This window comes from Pempheris klunzingeri, chromosome 22, assembly GCF_042242105.1.
Source record: "Pempheris klunzingeri isolate RE-2024b chromosome 22, fPemKlu1.hap1, whole genome shotgun sequence".
Classification (NCBI taxonomy): Eukaryota; Metazoa; Chordata; class Actinopteri; order Acropomatiformes; family Pempheridae; genus Pempheris; species Pempheris klunzingeri.
In genome coordinates, this window is record NC_092033.1 from 19989558 (window position 1) to 20008822 (window position 19265).

Here is a 19265-nt window from a genome sequence, read left to right on the forward strand (position 1 = left end):
GACATCACAATGTATCTCCAAACATTCCTCTGCTCAATGCTTTAATCACAACATGATGGAAAACACTCAACATGAACCAATTCTTGTTTCTGTACTAGATGCAGTTCACTGCAATCGCATAGGAGGTGAAGTCACAATTCATCCACAGTTGTCCAGTCTAAACTAATTCTAATTAGTATCAATCCCCAGAGGGCAGCACGGCGGTGTGGAGTTTGTATGTTCTCCCTAGATAGATGATGGATGGATGGATAGATTAATCTCCCAGATCAGCAAGCTAACTATGGCAACTTCATGATGTGTGTTCTCTGATGCATTTTCAGATTATACGACTGCCTGAATCCCTTCCCACACTCCACACACAGGTAAGGCTTTTCCCCTGAATGTGTTCGCTGGTGTCTTTTCAGACGGTTGGCACTGAGGAAGCTCTTGTCGCATTCGGTGCAGGAGTATGGCCGGACTCCGGAGTGGTAACGCAGGTGGATGGTCAGGTAGCAGGACTGGGTGAATTTCTTGCCACAGTGGGGGCACTGAAAGGGCTTGTGGCCTGTGTGGAAACGCTCATGCTTCAGAAGCTCAGCGTGAGAAAAGAAGCCCTTCCCGCAGTCGGAGCAGAGGTATGGTCTCTCCCCTGAATGAGTAAGCTCATGTCTGACCAAGGTCGCCTTGTAGACAAAACTCTTGTCGCACTGCGAGCAGCTAAAAACATTTTCCCTGGTGTGGCAGCGCTCATGCTTTTTCATGTTGCGTTCCCTCTTAAAGCTCTTTCCACAGAAGGAACACATGAACGGCATTTCCTCTGAGTGGATCTTCATGTGGCTCAGCAGGCCCCCCTTGTAGAGGAATCCTTTGCCACACTGTGTGCACGCGTGTGGCCGCTCCTTTTGATGGATGCGTTGGTGTGCAGTGAGAGCTGCTCGGTAGGCGAAGCTCTTTCCACAGTTGCAGGCGTGCACTCTTTCCTCCTGGTGAGTCTGGAGATGTCTGTTGAGGTAGCTGGCACAGCTGAAGCCCAGGTCACAGTGAGAGCATTTGTAAGACCGCTCCACCTTGTCAGCATCTGCACCGTGGGTCTTCAGGTGTCTCACCAGGGCAGACTTCCAGGCAAACGCCCGGCCACACTCAGAACACAGATACTCGCCGTTCTCCATGTGTGTACTCTTGTGTTCCCTCTGAGCCACTATGGACTTGAAAAACTCCCCGCAGATCAGGCACTCGTACTTTCGCCCAGACTTGTGCGTCTGCTTATGCCTCTCCAGCGACTGTTTGAAGGAGAAGCGCCGTCCGCACTGAGAACACAGGAAGGGCTGCTCGCCTGTGTGGATGCGCTGGTGGGCTTTTAGTAAGGATTGGAACTTGAAGTTCTTTTCACAGTCTGGACAACTAAAACGTCCCTCTTCATCTGTGAGGGGCTGAAGGGACACCTTGTCTTCCTCTTTCTCAACAGAGTGAACCATGTCAATGTGCTGCTGGACCTGTGCTTCTTCCATGTGGTGGAAGGAGCACTTGGGACAGGAGAAAGCAGCTGATGAGCCATCTGCTACAGAACCTTATGGAAAAGCAAAGTTATTGGAGACTGGAGAAAGAAATGCACGTTAAGAAATTGTGGAATGACATGCTTGCATTTTGGACTTTTATGTGAGAGCCATTGAAGGACCCTGATATTCAGTGACCCTGCAAATGATATTTACCCTGTGACTTGTTTGAAAAAAGCTGGTAATTTTCATAGACTGAAATGTATAGTGGTATGACCCTCGGTCATAAGGTGCATTTTGAATGTGACCGTTGTCTGTGTTTCTTCCCTGCCTGAGGGAGGCGGTGCTGTTCACCGCTGCTGATGGACTGGACCTTTAAAAAGGCGCAGTCTCCTTCCTGGCTCCCAACCAGACTGTGCTGTGACGCTTTGAGACCTCTGACTTGGTGTGGAACCGAACTTTAGTGTGACCGATGTGACTGCACACTAAAAGCAGTCCTTGTAGGAGTGAGAAGCCTTTCCGTCTTTTTCTACTGTTCATGTTAGCTAGACAGCTGAGATCTTTCTTTTGTTTTATTTTGTGAAGGTTTGTAAATTAGTTGGCATTGTTACAGATTGTTTTGGCCATTCTCACCCTGATGTTGGATCTGTCTGATTGATGAATACATCAGTTCTGTTTGCACTGCATCTGTAGAGGCACTGCTCATCTTTGGCAGTGAAAAAAGGAGTCGGATTTTATGCTCAGATTGTTGTTCAAAAGTTGTTCCAGCTTATTTTTTGCTGCTGCTACAGCTCATGCTAGTAACTTTCCAGTGTCACGTATAGCTCCTGTAATCTTAATTTTCAGATGCTATAATTTTATAATTAATGTCTTATAAGTTCTTGTATATCTCTGAATCTGTAATAATGGTAAGAAAGAGTCAAACATTCAATTTATGAAAATAAACACTCACTCAAATCACTGTCTTTTGATGAGACCATGGGTGACCCATAGGAGTGCTCTGCACTGTTAAAGAGAAAGGAAAAACACTTGAACTGCCTCATGTCCCACCACAGCCTCCATATATTTAACTCAATATAGTACCTTATGTATGTGTACCAAAGCTGTAACCAAACCAGCAGGACTAGAAAGAGAAACATATCAAAAGTAGTTAAAAGGTGCAGTCTGTAGGATTTAGCGATGAGGCTGCAGATTGAAACCAAATTAATACCTCTCACCTTACCCCATTAATTAGAAGAAACTAATGAGTTTCTCTTTTAATGAGTTTAGTCTAGACCTGCTCTTTTATCAAGTGTCTTAAGATAACATTTGTTTTGAACTGGTGCGACATAAATTAAGTTTGTTTGTTGTTGTTTGTTTGATAAATCACAAGTCTGATCCTCCGGCAACCCACCAGCAACCACTTAGTCGTCTTCTTCTTCCAGCTGGTGTGTTTGTGCCACTAAACTCAAGCTGCTATATCAAAGTAAAAACGCTGAAGGCCCAATTTGGCCTTTCTGCACTCCTGTAGAAACATAGTGGAGCAACACGAGGAAGAGGCTCATTCTAAGCTAAAGACACCACAATGACCCTTACTTTCAGCTGATTATTAACTGCTGAAAACACAATGATGATTATTATATTCCATTTCTGCCAATAGATCCCCCTAAATCATACAGACCGCACCTTTAAAAATGTGGACAGATGGTTTTACCGGTTAAAAGGTAAAGGCTTCAGCTCTGGAGGGTTTGACTTGGTGATCTCCTTCCTTCTTGTAGTGGTCACTCGCTTCTGTAAATTTATCACCTGAATCTTCATGGTTGGTTTGCGTTTGCGCCCGCTTGTGCGGACCTTTGGGAGGGGAATGACTTTACTGTCCAGTTGAGGGGCTGTACCTTCAGGCTCAGAGGTAGGGCACTCGATTCTCTGTACTTCCACATTCCCTGCATCACGATCAACATAATCACGTGCCTGCACCGGGCTGGTGGGTTCAGCAAGTGCAACAGTAGCCTTGCTGACATTTTCATCACTCGTAACAGCCTCTTGCACATCATCACAGCTCTCTGGAGGCTTGTTAGCGTCGTGGTTATCAGTGTGAGTTTTCAGGTGCTTTGCAAGTGCTAGCTCCCAGTTAAATTTCTTGTTGCACTGATGGCAGTTGTAACCACTGTCTACCATGTGTGCTTGCTTGTGCTCTGTGCGAGCTGACAAGGAGTGGAAGGTCTCCCCACAGATAACGCAGTCATACTTGCGTCCAGTTTTGTGAGTGTGTCTGTGCCGGTCAAGGGACTGCCTGAAAGAGAAGCAGCGGCCACAATCACTGCACCGGTGGGGGCGTTCACCTGTGTGAATAACCCTGTGGGCAGTTAGCGAAGAGGCAAACTTAAATTTCTTGTTGCAGTCTGGGCAATCATGAGGTCCCACAGAGACTTTGTATTGTAAGGCAGATATGTTGTCCTTGTTAACCTCTGGAACAATGATGTTTACCAAAGCTTTTTCTTTTGTTTCTTCCTTTGCTGCTTCATCTACTTCTTCCTCCCTGGTTGTCTCATCAGGAAGCAGTACCAGTGAACCTCCAGCCACTGTGTGACTATCTGCTCCTTCAAAGGCGTTTTCTCCTATCACCGCCTCAATGTCGCTGCTTGTGCCTAATTCAACCTCTGCATAATCTGTCACTGTAATTATTTCAACTGCTATATCATCTACGAATGTTACAGTGTGTGTGTCATCACTGAGGCCTTGCAGTGGATCTGATTGGTTGGGTTGCTTTGTAGGTTTTGCCACTCTGCTAGGGGGGACTGCAGAGAGGGAGGAGCGGATGCTGTCACCCATGCTAGATGGTGGGACTGCACAAAGAAAGACAATGACAGTTATTTCCATAGAGGCCTGTCTTCAACAATGAAAAGCACACACAATATATATGGTTATAGGATGACTTACCGTGTTGCTCTAAATGTCCAAGATATTTGTGGTACTGGAGCAAATTTTTCAGGTCTGTAGGCTCACAGACTGAATGCACACAATCGTCCAACACCGAGCATTCGGCTCCAAGCCAGCAAACAGTCTGTGGGAAAAATACACAATATAATCAAAAGCTCTAAACTTCAAAAATAGGATACCAAGAAATCAGATTTGCAGAACAAACACCTGAAGATGTTACAAGCCACTAATGTGCAATGACGGTATGTCTGTTTCACTTTGATTTTATAATTGGATTGTAAGCACACTGCTGTGCTCTCCTCCTCCATCATCAACTCAAAACCGTTGGAGCTTTTACTTGTGCACTTGATTAGCTCAGCCTTGAGAGATCTCACCAGTTGGTAAACTGTCATTCATTACTGAACTACAGCCCATTATATTACTACTTCCCTACTTTTGCCATTAACTGCTGGTGAAACTATTGGTATCTCAATGGATACAATGTTGTTTGATATCATGGATAAATAGTGTACAGGGGTTTGTGATAGAAGTTTTACACTGTTCTGGAAAGACTAGAATCAATTTTTTACTTGGCTAAACCCCTTTTATGTGCTATGTGTGCCATTTCAGTCTCTTTGGTATTGCCACAGTAAGCCTGTAGGTAAAGTTGTGTCTTGACTAGTGGCACATTTTGATTCTGAAAGCTATGCCGTTCTACCTGTAATGCAAAGTTAATTTGTTCCCCTGTTGTTGGAACCCAGCAGAATATGTATGGTATAAAAGCAGCACGGTAGTTTAGGTCATTCTTTTTTGTCAAAACAATTAAAAAAGAAATACACCTCACCTGCTCAAGGTCAGGAACCGGCAACAGCTGAGCCAGCCGAAAAAGGAACTCTGAAAACAGAGTCTGCAAATCACTATCATACTGAGGTCCATACTCAGCTGGGAAGACCTCCTGTGAAAGACAGAAAGAGACTGACAAAAATGTGTCCAACCTGACAGTCAGCTATCTCTGCAGCTACTTAAAAATGCCACACATAAGGTTGTCTTTGTTTTATTCAGCAGACTATCACAAAAGTGTTTCCAAGCTACAATCCACAACCAGCTCAATGTGTCACTCTGAGGGGAGTAAATGATCTAAAAGGTTCCTTTAATTTCTTCCCAATGCTGAGGTCACCGTACCAAGACAACAATCTCTGGCATACTGAATTGTGATATAGCCTTTGATTTCCTCAAAGATTTAGGACATCCTCTGTATGTGTCATTGGTTTGTCTCTTTGTCTCTTGAGTTGGTCATTCTGGCTCGACAAACAATGTTCTATTAATCACTTAACTAGGTAAATTTATCAGAAAAATGTGTTCAAATCCAAAGAGGTGAGGTCAGACAGTGACTGCTGACCCTAACAGTCAGTTGGATTTGGCTCCACAGATATGCAAGTGATACTGCCTCACCAAGAAAAAGCCTCGTCTCTCTTCTGGATCTTTGAGCAGAGTATGGATTAACTCAAGAAAGTTAACTACCATTTCCTCCTCTTCTGATTCTTTCTGCAATATGGACATATGACAAAACACACATATGATAAGTTCACTACTGAACAGCAGACTGGTGCCTTTTGGCTCAGCCAATAACACAATATGCTTACAATAAAAACATAGTGATCCAAGAGGCAGAAATAAATACACTTTCACCTACTTGGGTGGGCTGGCGTGGTTTAATCTTGTCCAGATGAGACAAGATGAAGTCAGGTTCCACGAGCTGTTCAGTTCGGCACAACTCCAGAATATACTGAAGAGAGGGAGAAAAGCATTGCACCAAAATACTCATGTTAACACATCATTACTCATTATCATTGCCTCCATCTTCAAAAACTAAATATTAGGAATGCCTAGTGGGAATGCGTTGTGTCCTCCACCGGTACCCACCCTAGCTCTTAATCCATGGTTCAGTTGTGTCCTGTGCTTGTACATTAGCAGCTCTGGGACCATGTCCATCACCAAAGAGACAAACTCTGCCACTTTCCAGTAGTTCATGACATCTTGTGTCTTCACAACCTGCCACATGGATGCCGCCATCAGCTGGAGTGGAGGGACCAGGAGGCGCAGCGATGCCAGAGGTAGGGGCTCACCTGAAAATTGGATGAGCACTCACACGGAGAGTGAAGGCAGTTCACTTATCTGTCCCATGTATCCCAGTTCAATTAGTGTCATAGGATGTCTGTCTACATGGGAAAAATCACATGTCGAGTCTGTGATCGGCACGTTGGACGGTACCATGGCGTGGGCTGGGGGCAAGCTGAGGCTGTTATTTACAGACCTGTTCCTCAAGTCATCCTGGGACTAATTTTGTTAAGTAAATGTTACATGAAACAAGCATGTTGCCTATCTCCTTTTCTCGGTCAGAGGGAGGATCTTGCTTGAGGAGCACTTTTGCTTATTAGCTCCAGGAATAGCGATGTGTTTGAATGCAACTTTGCTACAAACACTGAGTGCTTATTCAGTGACAGCAGTGTTGCTCATACCCAGCTGGCAGTATTTTTGCCACGTTTGAATAGTGTACATACTCACTTACATCCATCTAACAATATGTCTGCAAAAGGATTTGCGACGCATGACGAACACATTACTATCCGAAAAGAAGCCAATGCACCAGCTTACTGAGCTAATTTAGCAAGAGTTGAAGGACAAGTCAACGTGAGCTGAACTGTCGCCAACTCTCATGTTTCCAAAAAGTGTTTTATACTGTTCTCTGTTTCCCCGCAAACAAACCTTTGGAACTGGCCGTGAAGACAACTGAGTCCATCTTCTCTCACTGCGGCGTTTGGTTAGCTGTGGTTAGCTGCTGTTAGCCGGCTAGCTAGCTGCCCTGCTACGACCGACTACAATTAGCTTCGTGGCTATAAGGGCGGCACTGAGGTAACGACCCAGATTAAACTAGAAAACGCCTCTCCTGAGTAAGGGAAGCACTCATTTTAAACGAACAGACAGTGAAAACAAGCATGTACATAGTGCAGTTGATTTATTATGGGTGGCGTCTTCTTCTCCCTGTATATTTCACGGCAGGTGACATTTTCCTTGTTGCTACCGCCACCTGCTGGAGACTCAGCCCTCAACAAGTGGAGCAACGCTGTACTGCCCCGGGGCTTCAAAACAGTAAGAGCCATACACAGCTACACTTTTCATCTGTGTTCGGTGTCTTCTATGTTTTTGGCGGAGTGTTCTTTTTTTTGTTGGCATGATAATCATGAAGTTAATGTGTGTTTCATTTCTTCCCACTTGCTCAGGTTAACACTGACTCACCCCGCAGGAGCCTGCCCCCCGGAGCCCCGACACTTACAACTGGATTACATCGTCATCATCATCGAAGTCTGGTCTTCATGGACTCCTCTCTGAGCGGGCCCACGGCTCTGGAGCGCTTACCTTTCAATAACACCGCGCTGCGAAAGCTGCCGGTGGACGTCTCTGAGGAGCCCGGCTCCAGGACGGTCCCATCTTCATGTTTCTCTCGAATTGGGGCTCTTCAGCCCCTGGTACGTCCGACCCTCGTGGCCCTGTCCCAGACGGCGCTGACTCTGCTGGACCTGAGTGTGGAGGACGTGCTCAGTGACCCCCTGAGCCCGGAATACCTGAGCGGCTCCAGGCTGCTGCCGGGCTCCGAGCCGGCTGCTCACTGCTACTGTGGCCACCAGTTCGGGCTGTTCGCGGGCCAGCTGGGAGATGGAGCAGTGATGTACCTGGGGGAGGTGGAGTCGGCCATCCATGGGCGATGGGAGATTCAGGTGAAGGGTGCAGGAGTCACACCTTACTCCAGGTAAGTTAGCTGTGTGTGACCGTTCGGCCTTCATGTGATTTATATTAGTGTAACCACCATAAACCACAATCCTCCCCAGAAACAAGTTATTTCGACTGGAGGTTTGGACAACAGGATTTTGGTAGAATTTTTCTGTGCGCTGGTGACACAGCCTGAACCTTGCCTCACCATATGAATGCATAACCCGGGAGAGCTGCTTAAGAGCTTAACTGCTTGGCACACACAGGTGTGGTACACACAGCAGTGCTCCATAGTTTCAGCCTCCCAGAACTCAGCCTTTGTTCAGCACAGGCAGGCCAGCAGGAGGAGTGTTTCATAGAGATGTGCTGTAAAAGGGGAGACTGGAACCTGGACCAGTGCTGGCACTGAGGGTGAAAGTTCATTCTTGAGCTTTGAAACAGTTGTCCTTCATAGAATACTTAAGGTCCACAGACTTATTTTATTTGTTTGTTTTTTTAACTTTCACCATTTCTCATGGTCTTCCCACTCTGATCTAGTAGCCTTTGAGTTAGGATTTAGGAAGACTGCGATGTGGTTAAAAGCTTCAGTGAGGGAAGAAAAGACAACACTCAAATTATATCCAGCAGCAGTAGTTTCACTGGTCCATCACAGCTGAACACCACAACTCCAAACACAAATTTGTGTGACATAATTTTCTCAGAGATGGTGATGGCAGGAAGGTGCTTCGCTCCAGCATCAGAGAGTTCCTGTGCAGCGAGGCCATTGCCGCCCTGGGGATTCCCAGCACCCGTGCAGCCTCCCTTGTCACCTCTGACCTCTATGTCAGCAGAGATCCATTGGGCAACGGCAGGCGCATTCCTGAGCGCTGTTCAGTCGTCCTGCGCACTGCCCCGTCCTTCATAAGGTGAGAATCATTCAAGGTGTTTTCAGACTTTCATCAGCACAATAAAACCTTTGGCTGTAGTGTCATCTCTGGAGGAACAAGACTTTTTCTTATGTATCTCTTCCCTTTGTTTTAGATTTGGATCTTTTGAGATCTTTCTGGGCAGAGATGACTTCTCAGGCCTGCAGGGTCCCAGTGCAGGGAGGCATGACATCCGTGCTCACCTGCTGGATTATGTCATTGAGACTTTTTATCCGAGCATTGAACAGACTCACAGCAGCAGGAGAGGCAGGAATATGGCTTTTTTCAGGGAGGTGAGAACTGAGGTGTTCATCAGTGCTGACAATAAATAGTCTGTGTTTAAGACTCAATGTCTCTCCCCAGGTCATGACACGAACGGCTAAGCTTGTGGCTCAGTGGCAGTGCGTTGGTTTTTGCCATGGTGTCCTCAACACAGACAACATGAGCATCTTGGGTCTTACTCTAGATTATGGCCCCTTTAGTTTCATGGACAGGTAAGTACCCAAAAGGGGTACATTTTTTTGACCACAGTGTCTTCTTTGCTTTCATATTTGCATTATTAGCAATCTGAAAAACTGATTCTTCTGCTCCCCTAAATGCGGCGAAACTGCGCATTCAGCACTGCGTTTTCAGCGCTGCCTCAAAGTCATTCTTTGTCATCTGTTTCTGTAACAATATTTCATTGTGTATAATGTTCTATATGAAAAACTCCCTTACCTGTGTCTCAGATTTGATCCAGATTACGTTTGCAACAGCTCAGACAAAAGAGGACGCTACTCATATCAAGCCCAGCCATCTGTGTGCCGCTGGAACTTGGCTCGCCTGGCAGAGGCACTAGGCTCTGAGCTGGATGCAGCTGAGACAGCGGCTGTCCTGGATGAATTCATGCCCACATATGAAGCCTTCTATCTGTCTGTCATGAGGAAAAAGCTGGGCCTTGTGAGAAAAGAAGATGCAGAAGACAGCAGGCTCATATCAGACCTGCTGCACATCATGCACAACACTGGTACAAAGACTTGTGGAAGAAAGTTGGACATGTCAGAAAAGTTTGATTTTACATTTGACATTTTGGTGATGTGTTGGACTACAAGAGACTATGAAAACATAACAAGCCTTCAACATATTGTATTGTCGGCTTTTTTTAGTTCTGCTTGTGCTGTCTTCTCATGGTACCATAACGTCATGTTTTTCCAGGTGCAGATTTCACCAACACCTTCCGCCTGCTGAGCCACGTCCCCTGGCCTGAGGAGGGTGACATTGAGAGGGCCACTGTGGGGCCGGTGGTGGACCTCATCTTACAGCAGTGTGCCTCTGTGATGGAGCTAAAGGTGGGTAATTAGCCAACTATGGAAGAGCAGTGACGGAGTGTATGGTGGCTGCATATATGTGTTTCTTCGTAGAGCAGCAATCGCGAGAACAGAAAGTGTCCAGCTGTCCACCATATACTCCCACTGAATGTGCATTGAATCCTACCTGAGCAGAGTACTGCTGTCACATGACTAAATGCTGTCACATGAGTAAATTTTTCATCATCTAATCAGTTTTTCCTTTAAATGCTAGCATTTTGGGGAAAAGGCCTACCAAGACAACATGTGAGTTGAAAGTGTGTTTTGTAGGATTTTTGTTGAGACTGTAGCAGGCACACACACACCATCATCTAGTACCAGTGGCGGGCTGTTCATTTTACACCTGGGCCTTCAGTGGCGTCCTACCTGAATCAAACCACCTCTTAATACCATCATTATGACGTCACGGCTATAGAAACCATCAATATTATACAGAAAGGCAGTATAACAGGACGTTGCATTGCAGACAGGTATCTCATGTTACGAGAATGAACGACATCACTAAAGCAAGAAACCCAATTAAAAGAATTCAACAAGTCCCCAAACACTCTAACCACCGACTCGGCTCCAAACACAGATTCGTTCAGTTGCCAATACCAGGCATTCTCAGCAACACAATTTGCTCCTCTGAGCCTGTAAGCCGAGGGTACCGCTCGTAGTTGCTGACCTGAAAGTGGCGGACAAACCCTTTTCCCAGCTAGGACAGGCTTGCTAGCTTCGGGGTTGGCCGGCATTTCCTCAAAATGTCCAGCTTTTCTTGGAAAGTCCGCCTTGAAAATGGATTTCTAAGTAGATCTGCGACCAAATGAACATCTTCTCCTCCGTCAGCCATTGTGGGTTAAAAAAACTGCTATTAATACTTACGATTATGATAAAGTTTTAGTTTGTGCAGGTCGCTACAGATAAGAATCGCTAGCTTTGGCTAAGCTCTCTGACCATCCAATCAGAGGCCGTGAAAATACTAACGTCATCGTACGCCTGCTAGAAGGCCCTGGGGTCACCAACTCGAAATCTGATTGGTTAAAGCAACAGTTTCATTGTGATGTATTTTAAGCTACGGGCGCCTCAAGGCAGATTTCTTTGACCCTGGCAAAACATGATGGCTGAAATATGATTGGATAAAAGCTCTAACATAAACATACACTGCTGGAAGCACCCCAGCCCAGAGACGCGCTATGAAATGAAGAGCATAGACTATTAGGAATAATCTAAAATGATTAATGGGAAAATATTAAAATGTAAATCAGTGATTCTGAGTTTAGGCCAGCAGAGAAGGCCTTGCCCACCACTGTCTAGTACTAGGCGTAGATTTCTTGTCAGCCTCAAGCATTTTCCTTTTCCCCACTTCTCTCAAGCCCTTTTCTCCATTTCTAGTGAATTGGCAATGATTCTGTCCATGGCACAAACCAACCCAGGAATGTTTGGGATGGTAGCAGACAGGCTAGGGGTATCGCAACAGATGGAGCGGATGGGACAGCTGAAGGAGCTGCTGGAGATGGATGAGGATGAGCTTAAGGAAAAGCAGCGCAATGACTGGATTTGCTGGCTTAGTCAATACAGGTAAGGACAACAAGAGTAAGCCAGATTCCACTACTGTTCTAACCCATATTACAGCAAGAACCACTCAACTAAGTAAAGAGAAACGCTAGTTCATCGTTACAGTAAGCCATGAAGGTCAGTCAATCCGGAAGAACTTTGAATGTATCCTCAAGTGCAGTCAAGAAAACCATCAAATTATATGATGTGGAACTGTGACTGAGACTAAGTGAATCTGGCCTTCATGGTCAAATTGCTGCAAAGAGGCCACTACTGAGGAAGAAGAAGAAGAAGAGAATTGTTTGGGCCAAGAAACACAAGGAATGAACATTCGAACAGTGGAGATCTGTACTTTGGTCTGATGAGTCCAAATTGAAAATGTCTGGCTTCACCCCCCATGTCTTTGTGAGAAACAGAAAAGGTGGGTGGATGGTTTCTACAGATGTAATTTCCACTGTGTAACATGGAGGAGGTGTGATGCTGTGGGGGGGCCTTTGCCGGTGACACTGTTGACACTTATCCAGCACGGCTACCAAAGCATTCTGCAGTGACTGGGTGTCAAATATTGAGACATCACATGATGTAAATACAGCTGTTTAGCTGCTTGTTAATGCAAATATCTAATCAGCCAATCACATGGCAGCAACTCAGCAAATCTTTAGGCATGTAGATATGGTCAAGACGACCTGCTGATGTTCAAACTGAGCTGACAGAATGGGTAAGATGAATGGGTGATTTAAGAGACTTTGAACGTGGCATGGTTGTTGCTGCCAGATGGGCTGGTCTGAGTATTTCAGAAACTGTTGATCTACTGGGCTGATCTACTAAACTAGGGTTTGCAGAGAATGGTCCAAAAGAGAGAAAATATCCAGTGAGCGGCAGTTCTCTGGGTGAAAGTGCCTTGTTGATGCCAGAGGTCAGAGGAGAATGGCCAGACTGGTTCGAGCTGATAGGAAGGCAACAGCAACTCAAATAACCATTCGTTACAACCAAGGTATGCAGAAGAGCATCTCTGAACACACAACACGTCGAACCTTGAAGCAGATGGGCTACAGCAGCACTGGGTGCCACTCCTGAAAGTGAGGCTACAATTCGTACTTTATGTCCACAGTGTACCCATCTTCTGATGGCTACTTCTAGCAGGATAACGTGCCATGTCACAAAGCTCAAATCATGAACATGACAATGAGTTCACTGTACTTAAATGGCCTCCACAGTCACCAGATCTCACCAGAGAACCTTTGAGATGTGGTGGAAAGGAAGGTTCGCATCATGGATGTGCAGCTGACAAATCTGTAGCAACTGAGTGATGCTATCATGTCAATATGGACCAAAATCTCTGAGGAATGTTTCCAGCGCCTTGTTGAATCTATGCCACAAAGAATTAAAGCAGTTCTGAAGGCAAAAGGGGGTGAAACCCAGCACTAGTATGGTGTACCCAATGAATTGGCTGGCGAGTGTATAATGTATTGATTAAGTGTTGATTACGATGTAGTAGGAATTGATACACGATTGTTAGTATGACAGGAGTGCTGATCAAATAACCAAGGTAATAGAAAATGTAACCTATCAATAAGCATTGGTGATAAACATTTTAAATATATTATTTTTACATCAGAATCCAGAATCTAATTGTGTAAATTGGAGTAAACACTTTGTTTTAGAAAATGCAATAAGAAGAAACCAGAACCTAATTGTGTATATCGAAGTGAAAGTATTGTTTAAAAAGTATTGAATATGAGTTGGAACCTAATAGGGTCAGGAGGTGGTGCTATAGGATAAGGGATAAATAATAGCTGCTCAGTGGAAGCTCACAAGGTAGGCCAAAGTGATCAGGTCAAATTAAGTTCAGAGGGACAAACTCCTCCTTATAAAGGGTGGTATAATTTAATTGGTTGGGGACAGATGTGGGGGGGCAGGCGGATGCTTTTTGGGTTATAAAAGATGGAACCTGTGCATTGTTTACTCAGAACTATTCCAAGTTTTCATCTTGTTCAGATCTCTGGCTTTGTTGTCAACGATAAATCTCTACTGCGCTGAACTCTGAAGTCTCCCAGTGCCTGTTTGGAAGATTGACTCTTTGGTTTTTCACACTTTGAAAAACTTAGATTCTGAGAAAAACTTAGTATCTGAGAAAAACTTAAAACCTGGATGGAGAGGATTGACACTTAGTCTCTGGCCCAAGTCAGGGATCTATCACCAACCCACTTCAACATGACATGCCATTAAATCTGGTCTGAGCTTAATGGGACCATTAACAGGACAATGAGCCCAAACACACCTCCAGGCTGTGACTATGTGACAAGTGATGGAGTACTGCGTCAGATGACCTGACCTAAACCCAGGTTTGGGATGAGTTAAGACTGCAGTTTGAAGGAAACAAGTGCTCAGCACCTCTGAGAACTCCTTCAACACTACTGGAAAACTATCTAGGTGACAAGCTCATGAAGCTGACTGAGAGAACGAAGAGTGTGTAACGCTGTCATTAAGGCAAAAAGTGGCTACTTTGAAGAATCTAAAATATAAAACATATTCTGATTTGTTTTAACACTTTTTTGTTTACTGCCTAATTCCATATGTGTTCCTTCACAGATTTGATGTCTTAAATATTAATCTGCAATGTAGAAAATGATGAGAAATAAAGAAAAACCATGGAATGTCCAAACGTTTAACTGGGACTACATGTGTACATGCCTTAAATACATGACATTTTCATAAATGCATATACATTAGATTTCCATGTGGGGTACACAAACATTTTATGTCTTTCAAATAATTTGTGTTGTACTGAAATACCAGGAGGCGATTAGCCAGCGAGTGTGATGGCACGAGTGACTTGTCTCTAATCAAAAAGGAGAGGCTCAGTGTGATGAACTGCACCAACCCCCATGTCATCCTACGCAACTACATCGCCCAGAATGCAATTGAGACTGCAGAAAAGGGAGACTTCTCCGAGGTCAGGTGACATATTTTTTCTTTTTACTTGCCAAAGTCTCCATTGGGACATCTGGATCAGAATCAGAATCAGAATCAGAATTACTTTAATAATCCCCAGGGGGAAATTGCTTTTTGTTACACACAGCTCCAAAAGAATGTGAATGAGAATACAATTCAAACACAAAGTAAAATATAAATATATAAAAGTATGAATAAAAAAAGACGTATTAAAAATTATTATTACAAATTATTACACAGAGGTAAATTACTGCACCAGGTGAGTCCAGAGTCTTATAATAATAATAATAATAACAATAATACCACTACTAATAATAATACTACTAATAAAAATATATAACAACATGCACAATCATAGTAAGCCGCTGTACTATATAATACCAATAATACTACTACCACTACTACTACTACCAACAATAATATATAACAACATGTACACTCAGAGTGAGAAGATGTATTATATAATACTAATAATACTACTACTACTACTACCACCAACAATAGCACATAACAACATGTACACTCAGAGTGAGGCGCTGTACTATATTATAATAATAATAATAATAATGATACAAATAATACCACTACTACTAATAATAATAATAATATATAACAACGTGTACCTTCAGAGTGAGATGTGTTATATAATACTAATATTACTACTACTGTTACCAGCAATAATATATAACAACATATACACTCAGAATGAGGAGATGTATTATATAAATTATGATAATAATAATAATAAAGATGATAATAATAATAATAATATAATATATACAACAACATGTACACACAGAGTAAGGAGCTGAATCATATCGTAATAATAATGATGATAATAATAATAGTAATAACATACAACAACATGTACACTCAGAGTGAGGAGTTGTATAGATTAATGGCCACAGGCAGGAATGATTTCCTGTGGCGCTCTGTAGTGCATCGTGGTATTTAGTGGCAATTAGTCTGGCCCTGAAAGAACTCCTATATCTAACCAGCACTTCATGGAGTGGGTTGGACACATTGTCCAAAATAGCTCCCACTTTGTGAAGCATTCTCCTCTCTGACACCACCGTCAGAGTCAAGCTTCACTCCTACAACGTCACTGGCCCTGCGTATCAGTCTGTTCAGTCTATTGACATCCTCTACCCTCAGCCTACTGCCCCAGCATACCACAGCATAGAAGATAGCACTGGCTACCACAGACATCCTGAGCGTAGTCCTGCAGATGTTGAAGGACCTCAACCGCCTCAGAAAATAGAGGCGGCTCTGGCCCTTCCTATAAAGGGCATCAGTGTTCCTCCCCCAGTCCAGTTTGTTATCAATGTGTACCCCCAAGTACTTATAATCCTCAACAATGTCCACACTGACCCCCTGAATGAAAACAGGGGACACCGGCACCTTGGTCCTCCTCAGATCCACCACCAGTTCCTTTGTCTTTGTCACATTGAGCTGTAGATGGTTCTGCTCACACCATGTGACAAAGTTGTCCACAACAGCCCTGTACTCGACCTCATCACCCTTCCTGATACATCCAACCACTGCTGAGTCATCAGAAAACTTCTGGAGATGACAGGTCTCCATGCAGTAGTTGAAGTCCGTGGTGTAGAGGGTGAAGAGGAAAGGAGAGAGGACAGTCCCCTGTGGGGCCCCGGTGTTGCTGACCACTCTGTCTGACACACAGCGTTTCAGGCGCACATACTGTGGTCTGCCACATCACCGGGACCCTCCACAGACTCAAGCACGTGTTGAAGACATGCTGAAGAACTCCACAGAGCTGGATGGCACAGGTTTTGAGCACCCTGGGGCTGACACCATCAGGGCCTGCAGCCTTGCCAGAGTGAAGTTTCCCCAGCTGTCTTCTAACATCTTCAGCTGTGATAGTCACTGAAGATGGGGGTGAGGGGGTGGGGATAGAGGTGAGAGAGTGGCCTTCCCTTGAAGATGAGAGGCTGCAAGGAGGGTGAGGGGGAGAGAGTGGAGTAGGTGTTGTTGGGGGCAGAACAATCGAGGTGTTGATGTTAGTGTCTATAGGGAGTGCAGGGGCCTGGGCATCAAATCTGTTGAAGAACAGATTAAGTTCATTGGCCCATTCCACACTGCCTTCAACTCCACTGTTGCCAGCTGACTTAAAACCAGTGATTGTTCTCATCCCTCTCCAGACCTCTCTGTTGTTATTTTGCTGGAGTTTCCGCTCCAACTTCTTCTTATATTCCTCCTTAGCCTCTCTGTTCTTGTGCTTCAGGTGTCTCTGTGTGTTTCTCATCTCCCCCTTGTTGCCAGCCCTGAAAGCCCTCTTCTTATCATTCAGGAGGGCCTTGATGTCCTGTGTTACCCACGGCTTGTTGTTTGGGTAACAGTGAACAGTCTCTACTGGAACAATGGAGTCTACACAGAAGTTGATATAGTCCGTGATGCACTCTGTCGATGTCTTCTCCATTTGGCTCACAGAGTGCCTGCCAGTCTGTGACCTCAAAACATCCCTGCAGTTCCACATACACCTCTTCCAACCATCTCCTCACTGTCTTTATGGTCACAGGCTGTCTTTTTACCAGAGGCAAATAAGTGGGACTGAGGTGTATGAGATTGTGGTCAGACCTGCCCTGAGGGGTGAGGGGAGAGGAGCTGTATGCATCCTTCACGTTAGCATACATTAAGTCCAGGATCCTCTCCTCTCGGGTGAAACAGTTCACGTACTGTGTAAAGTTGGGCAGTGCTTTTGACATGGTGACATGGTTGAAGACAGAGATAGCAATGAATGCACTCGGGTGTAGAGTCTGTAACCGAGCTATGGCGGAGCGGATGGCGTCACACGCCGAAGTTGGGTTGACAGAAGGAGGAATGTAAACAGTCACCATGACAACATGTAAAAACTCCCGTGGCAGATAATATGGACGAAGACCAACAGCAAACAGTTCAATGTCCGGGCTGCAGATGCGCTCCTTGATAGTAATATGAGCAGGACTGCACCACCTGTTGTTCACCAGAACGGCCCCCCACCTTTCTGCTTACCGCTCCTGGTGCAGTCCCTGTCGGCCCGAACAGTTTGGAAGCCACCAATGGAAACATTGTCGTGGGGAATGTCCTGATGCAGCCATGTCTCCAAAAAGCACACCAGACTACACTCCCGGTACTCCATCTGACTCCTGGCTAACGCTGTTAGCTCCTCCATCTTGTCTACCAGCGATCTCACGTTGCCCATAGTAACAATGGGGAGACAGGGTTTATATTTCTTTGCCTCCATACGCCTCTATTGACTCCCTCTGGTTTCTCTCCTCCGCTGGTTCTTCTTTCCTCTGCAACCTCGGTGTGTTTTCCTCCACAATTCTTTTGGAATTTGTGAAGATCTTGTGGTCAGGATGCCAGCAGGTTTCAGAGCGATCAGCTGATCACTCCTGTAGACAAAACGGCTACGAACGGCCATATGTTTACTGCACCAGGCAGAGTTTAAGTAGTTCTTTCACAGCAAAAAGATGACAAGATCACTCTCCAACCAGCATGTATTGGACAGAGAACGTCTTAAAAAAATATTACCAACAAAAAGTAAAACAAATATTTTAAAAAGATAGTTAAAAGTAAGAAAAAATAAGAAAACTAGCAGGAGCAATCGTAACAGGCAGCATATACTCAGCACATGCGCACTAGAACATAATCCAAGCTGGTTTACAAGGCAACATGTTGCTTATTGTTTGTCACTGGAATTTCCCCAGGAAATTAGTTTGGGGAAGCATGAGTATTGTGGAAATGCTGCATTGAGGTTATTGTATTGTTGTATTGACATCCACCTTTATTGTGTTCTTGTGAATATAAGTGAATGAATCAGGGTTGGCCACTCAGTGGAGACAAAGAAGCACCAGTGATGCCAGTATGCGTTGTTGTACGCCCAACAGCTACTTGGACTGAGTTGTCTCAATTGAGTTTCTGTAGAGCACTGTTTTTAGATTTAAATTATGTTTTATGAAATCTAAATCCTATTTTTTTGCCTCATGGATCAACGGTAATCATCTTATCTGTGCTTTGTCCTCCAGGTCAACAGGGTCCTCAAAGTTCTGGAGGAGCCATATTCTGATGCATTTGGGCTGGAGCCTTTGGATGGACATAATGCTAATGAACGGACTCTTGCCTACGACAGGAAACCTCCTGCCTGGGCACAAAGACTTTGCATCACCTGATCCTCATAGAAACACCTGGAAGGGTGCAGGACAGAGGTCTGTTTCCACTGGTGGACCACATGGGTTTCAGAATGAGATGTGGGTTGTCAGTACTGTCACTACTTGTACAGTTGTAGCTGTCCACTTTCACCTCAGACTTTCTTTCCTGCTTCCTGAAGGGGAGTTGTTATATAACCCAGTGTGTTCCCGTGTTCATCAGTTTGTCCACTGATT

The 19265-nt window shown here is 44.7% G+C and overlaps 2 protein-coding genes across 3 annotated transcripts; one reads left to right on the forward strand and one right to left on the reverse strand.

The window, feature by feature from the left end:
• Positions 1–16: 16 nt before the first annotated feature.
• On the reverse strand, positions 17–7437 carry LOC139221605 (zinc finger protein 11-like). 2 transcript variants are annotated; one of them, XM_070853519.1, is made up of 9 exons: positions 7137–7437; positions 6294–6496; positions 6064–6156; positions 5823–5915; positions 5215–5325; positions 4392–4515; positions 3166–4297; positions 2425–2477; positions 17–1546 (listed from the first exon to the last, which is right to left on the reverse strand). In XM_070853519.1, the coding sequence occupies exons 1-9, from the start codon at positions 7168–7170 to the stop codon at positions 279–281; spliced, it is 3111 nt and encodes a 1036-aa protein (XP_070709620.1). In that variant the 5' UTR covers positions 7171–7437; the 3' UTR covers positions 17–278. The 2 variants fall into 2 exon arrangements, with proteins under 2 accessions (XP_070709620.1, XP_070709621.1); XM_070853520.1 differs by lacking the exon at positions 5823–5915.
• A 307-nt stretch (positions 7438–7744) lies between these two features.
• selenoo2 (selenoprotein O2) lies at positions 7745–19052 on the forward strand. Its single transcript, XM_070853999.1, is given in 9 exon segments — positions 7745–8178; positions 8840–9043; positions 9159–9336; positions 9407–9537; positions 9772–10049; positions 10238–10400; positions 11764–11949; positions 14725–14881; positions 18909–19052. Coding segments are annotated over 9 exon segments (1875 nt in total).
• Positions 19053–19265: the final 213 nt, after the last annotated feature.

Coding starts and splice junctions, on each gene's coding strand:
- LOC139221605 (XM_070853519.1), bottom strand. CDS start 7,170: ATGGACTCAGTTGTCTTCACGGCCAGTTCCAAAG. Junction 6,497..7,136: donor CTTCACGGCCAGTTCCAAAG/GTTTGTTTGCGG, acceptor TCCAATTTTCAG/GTGAGCCCCTACCTCTGGCA. Junction 5,326..5,822: donor AGAGACGAGGCTTTTTCTTG/GTGAGGCAGTAT, acceptor TGTCTTTCACAG/GAGGTCTTCCCAGCTGAGTA.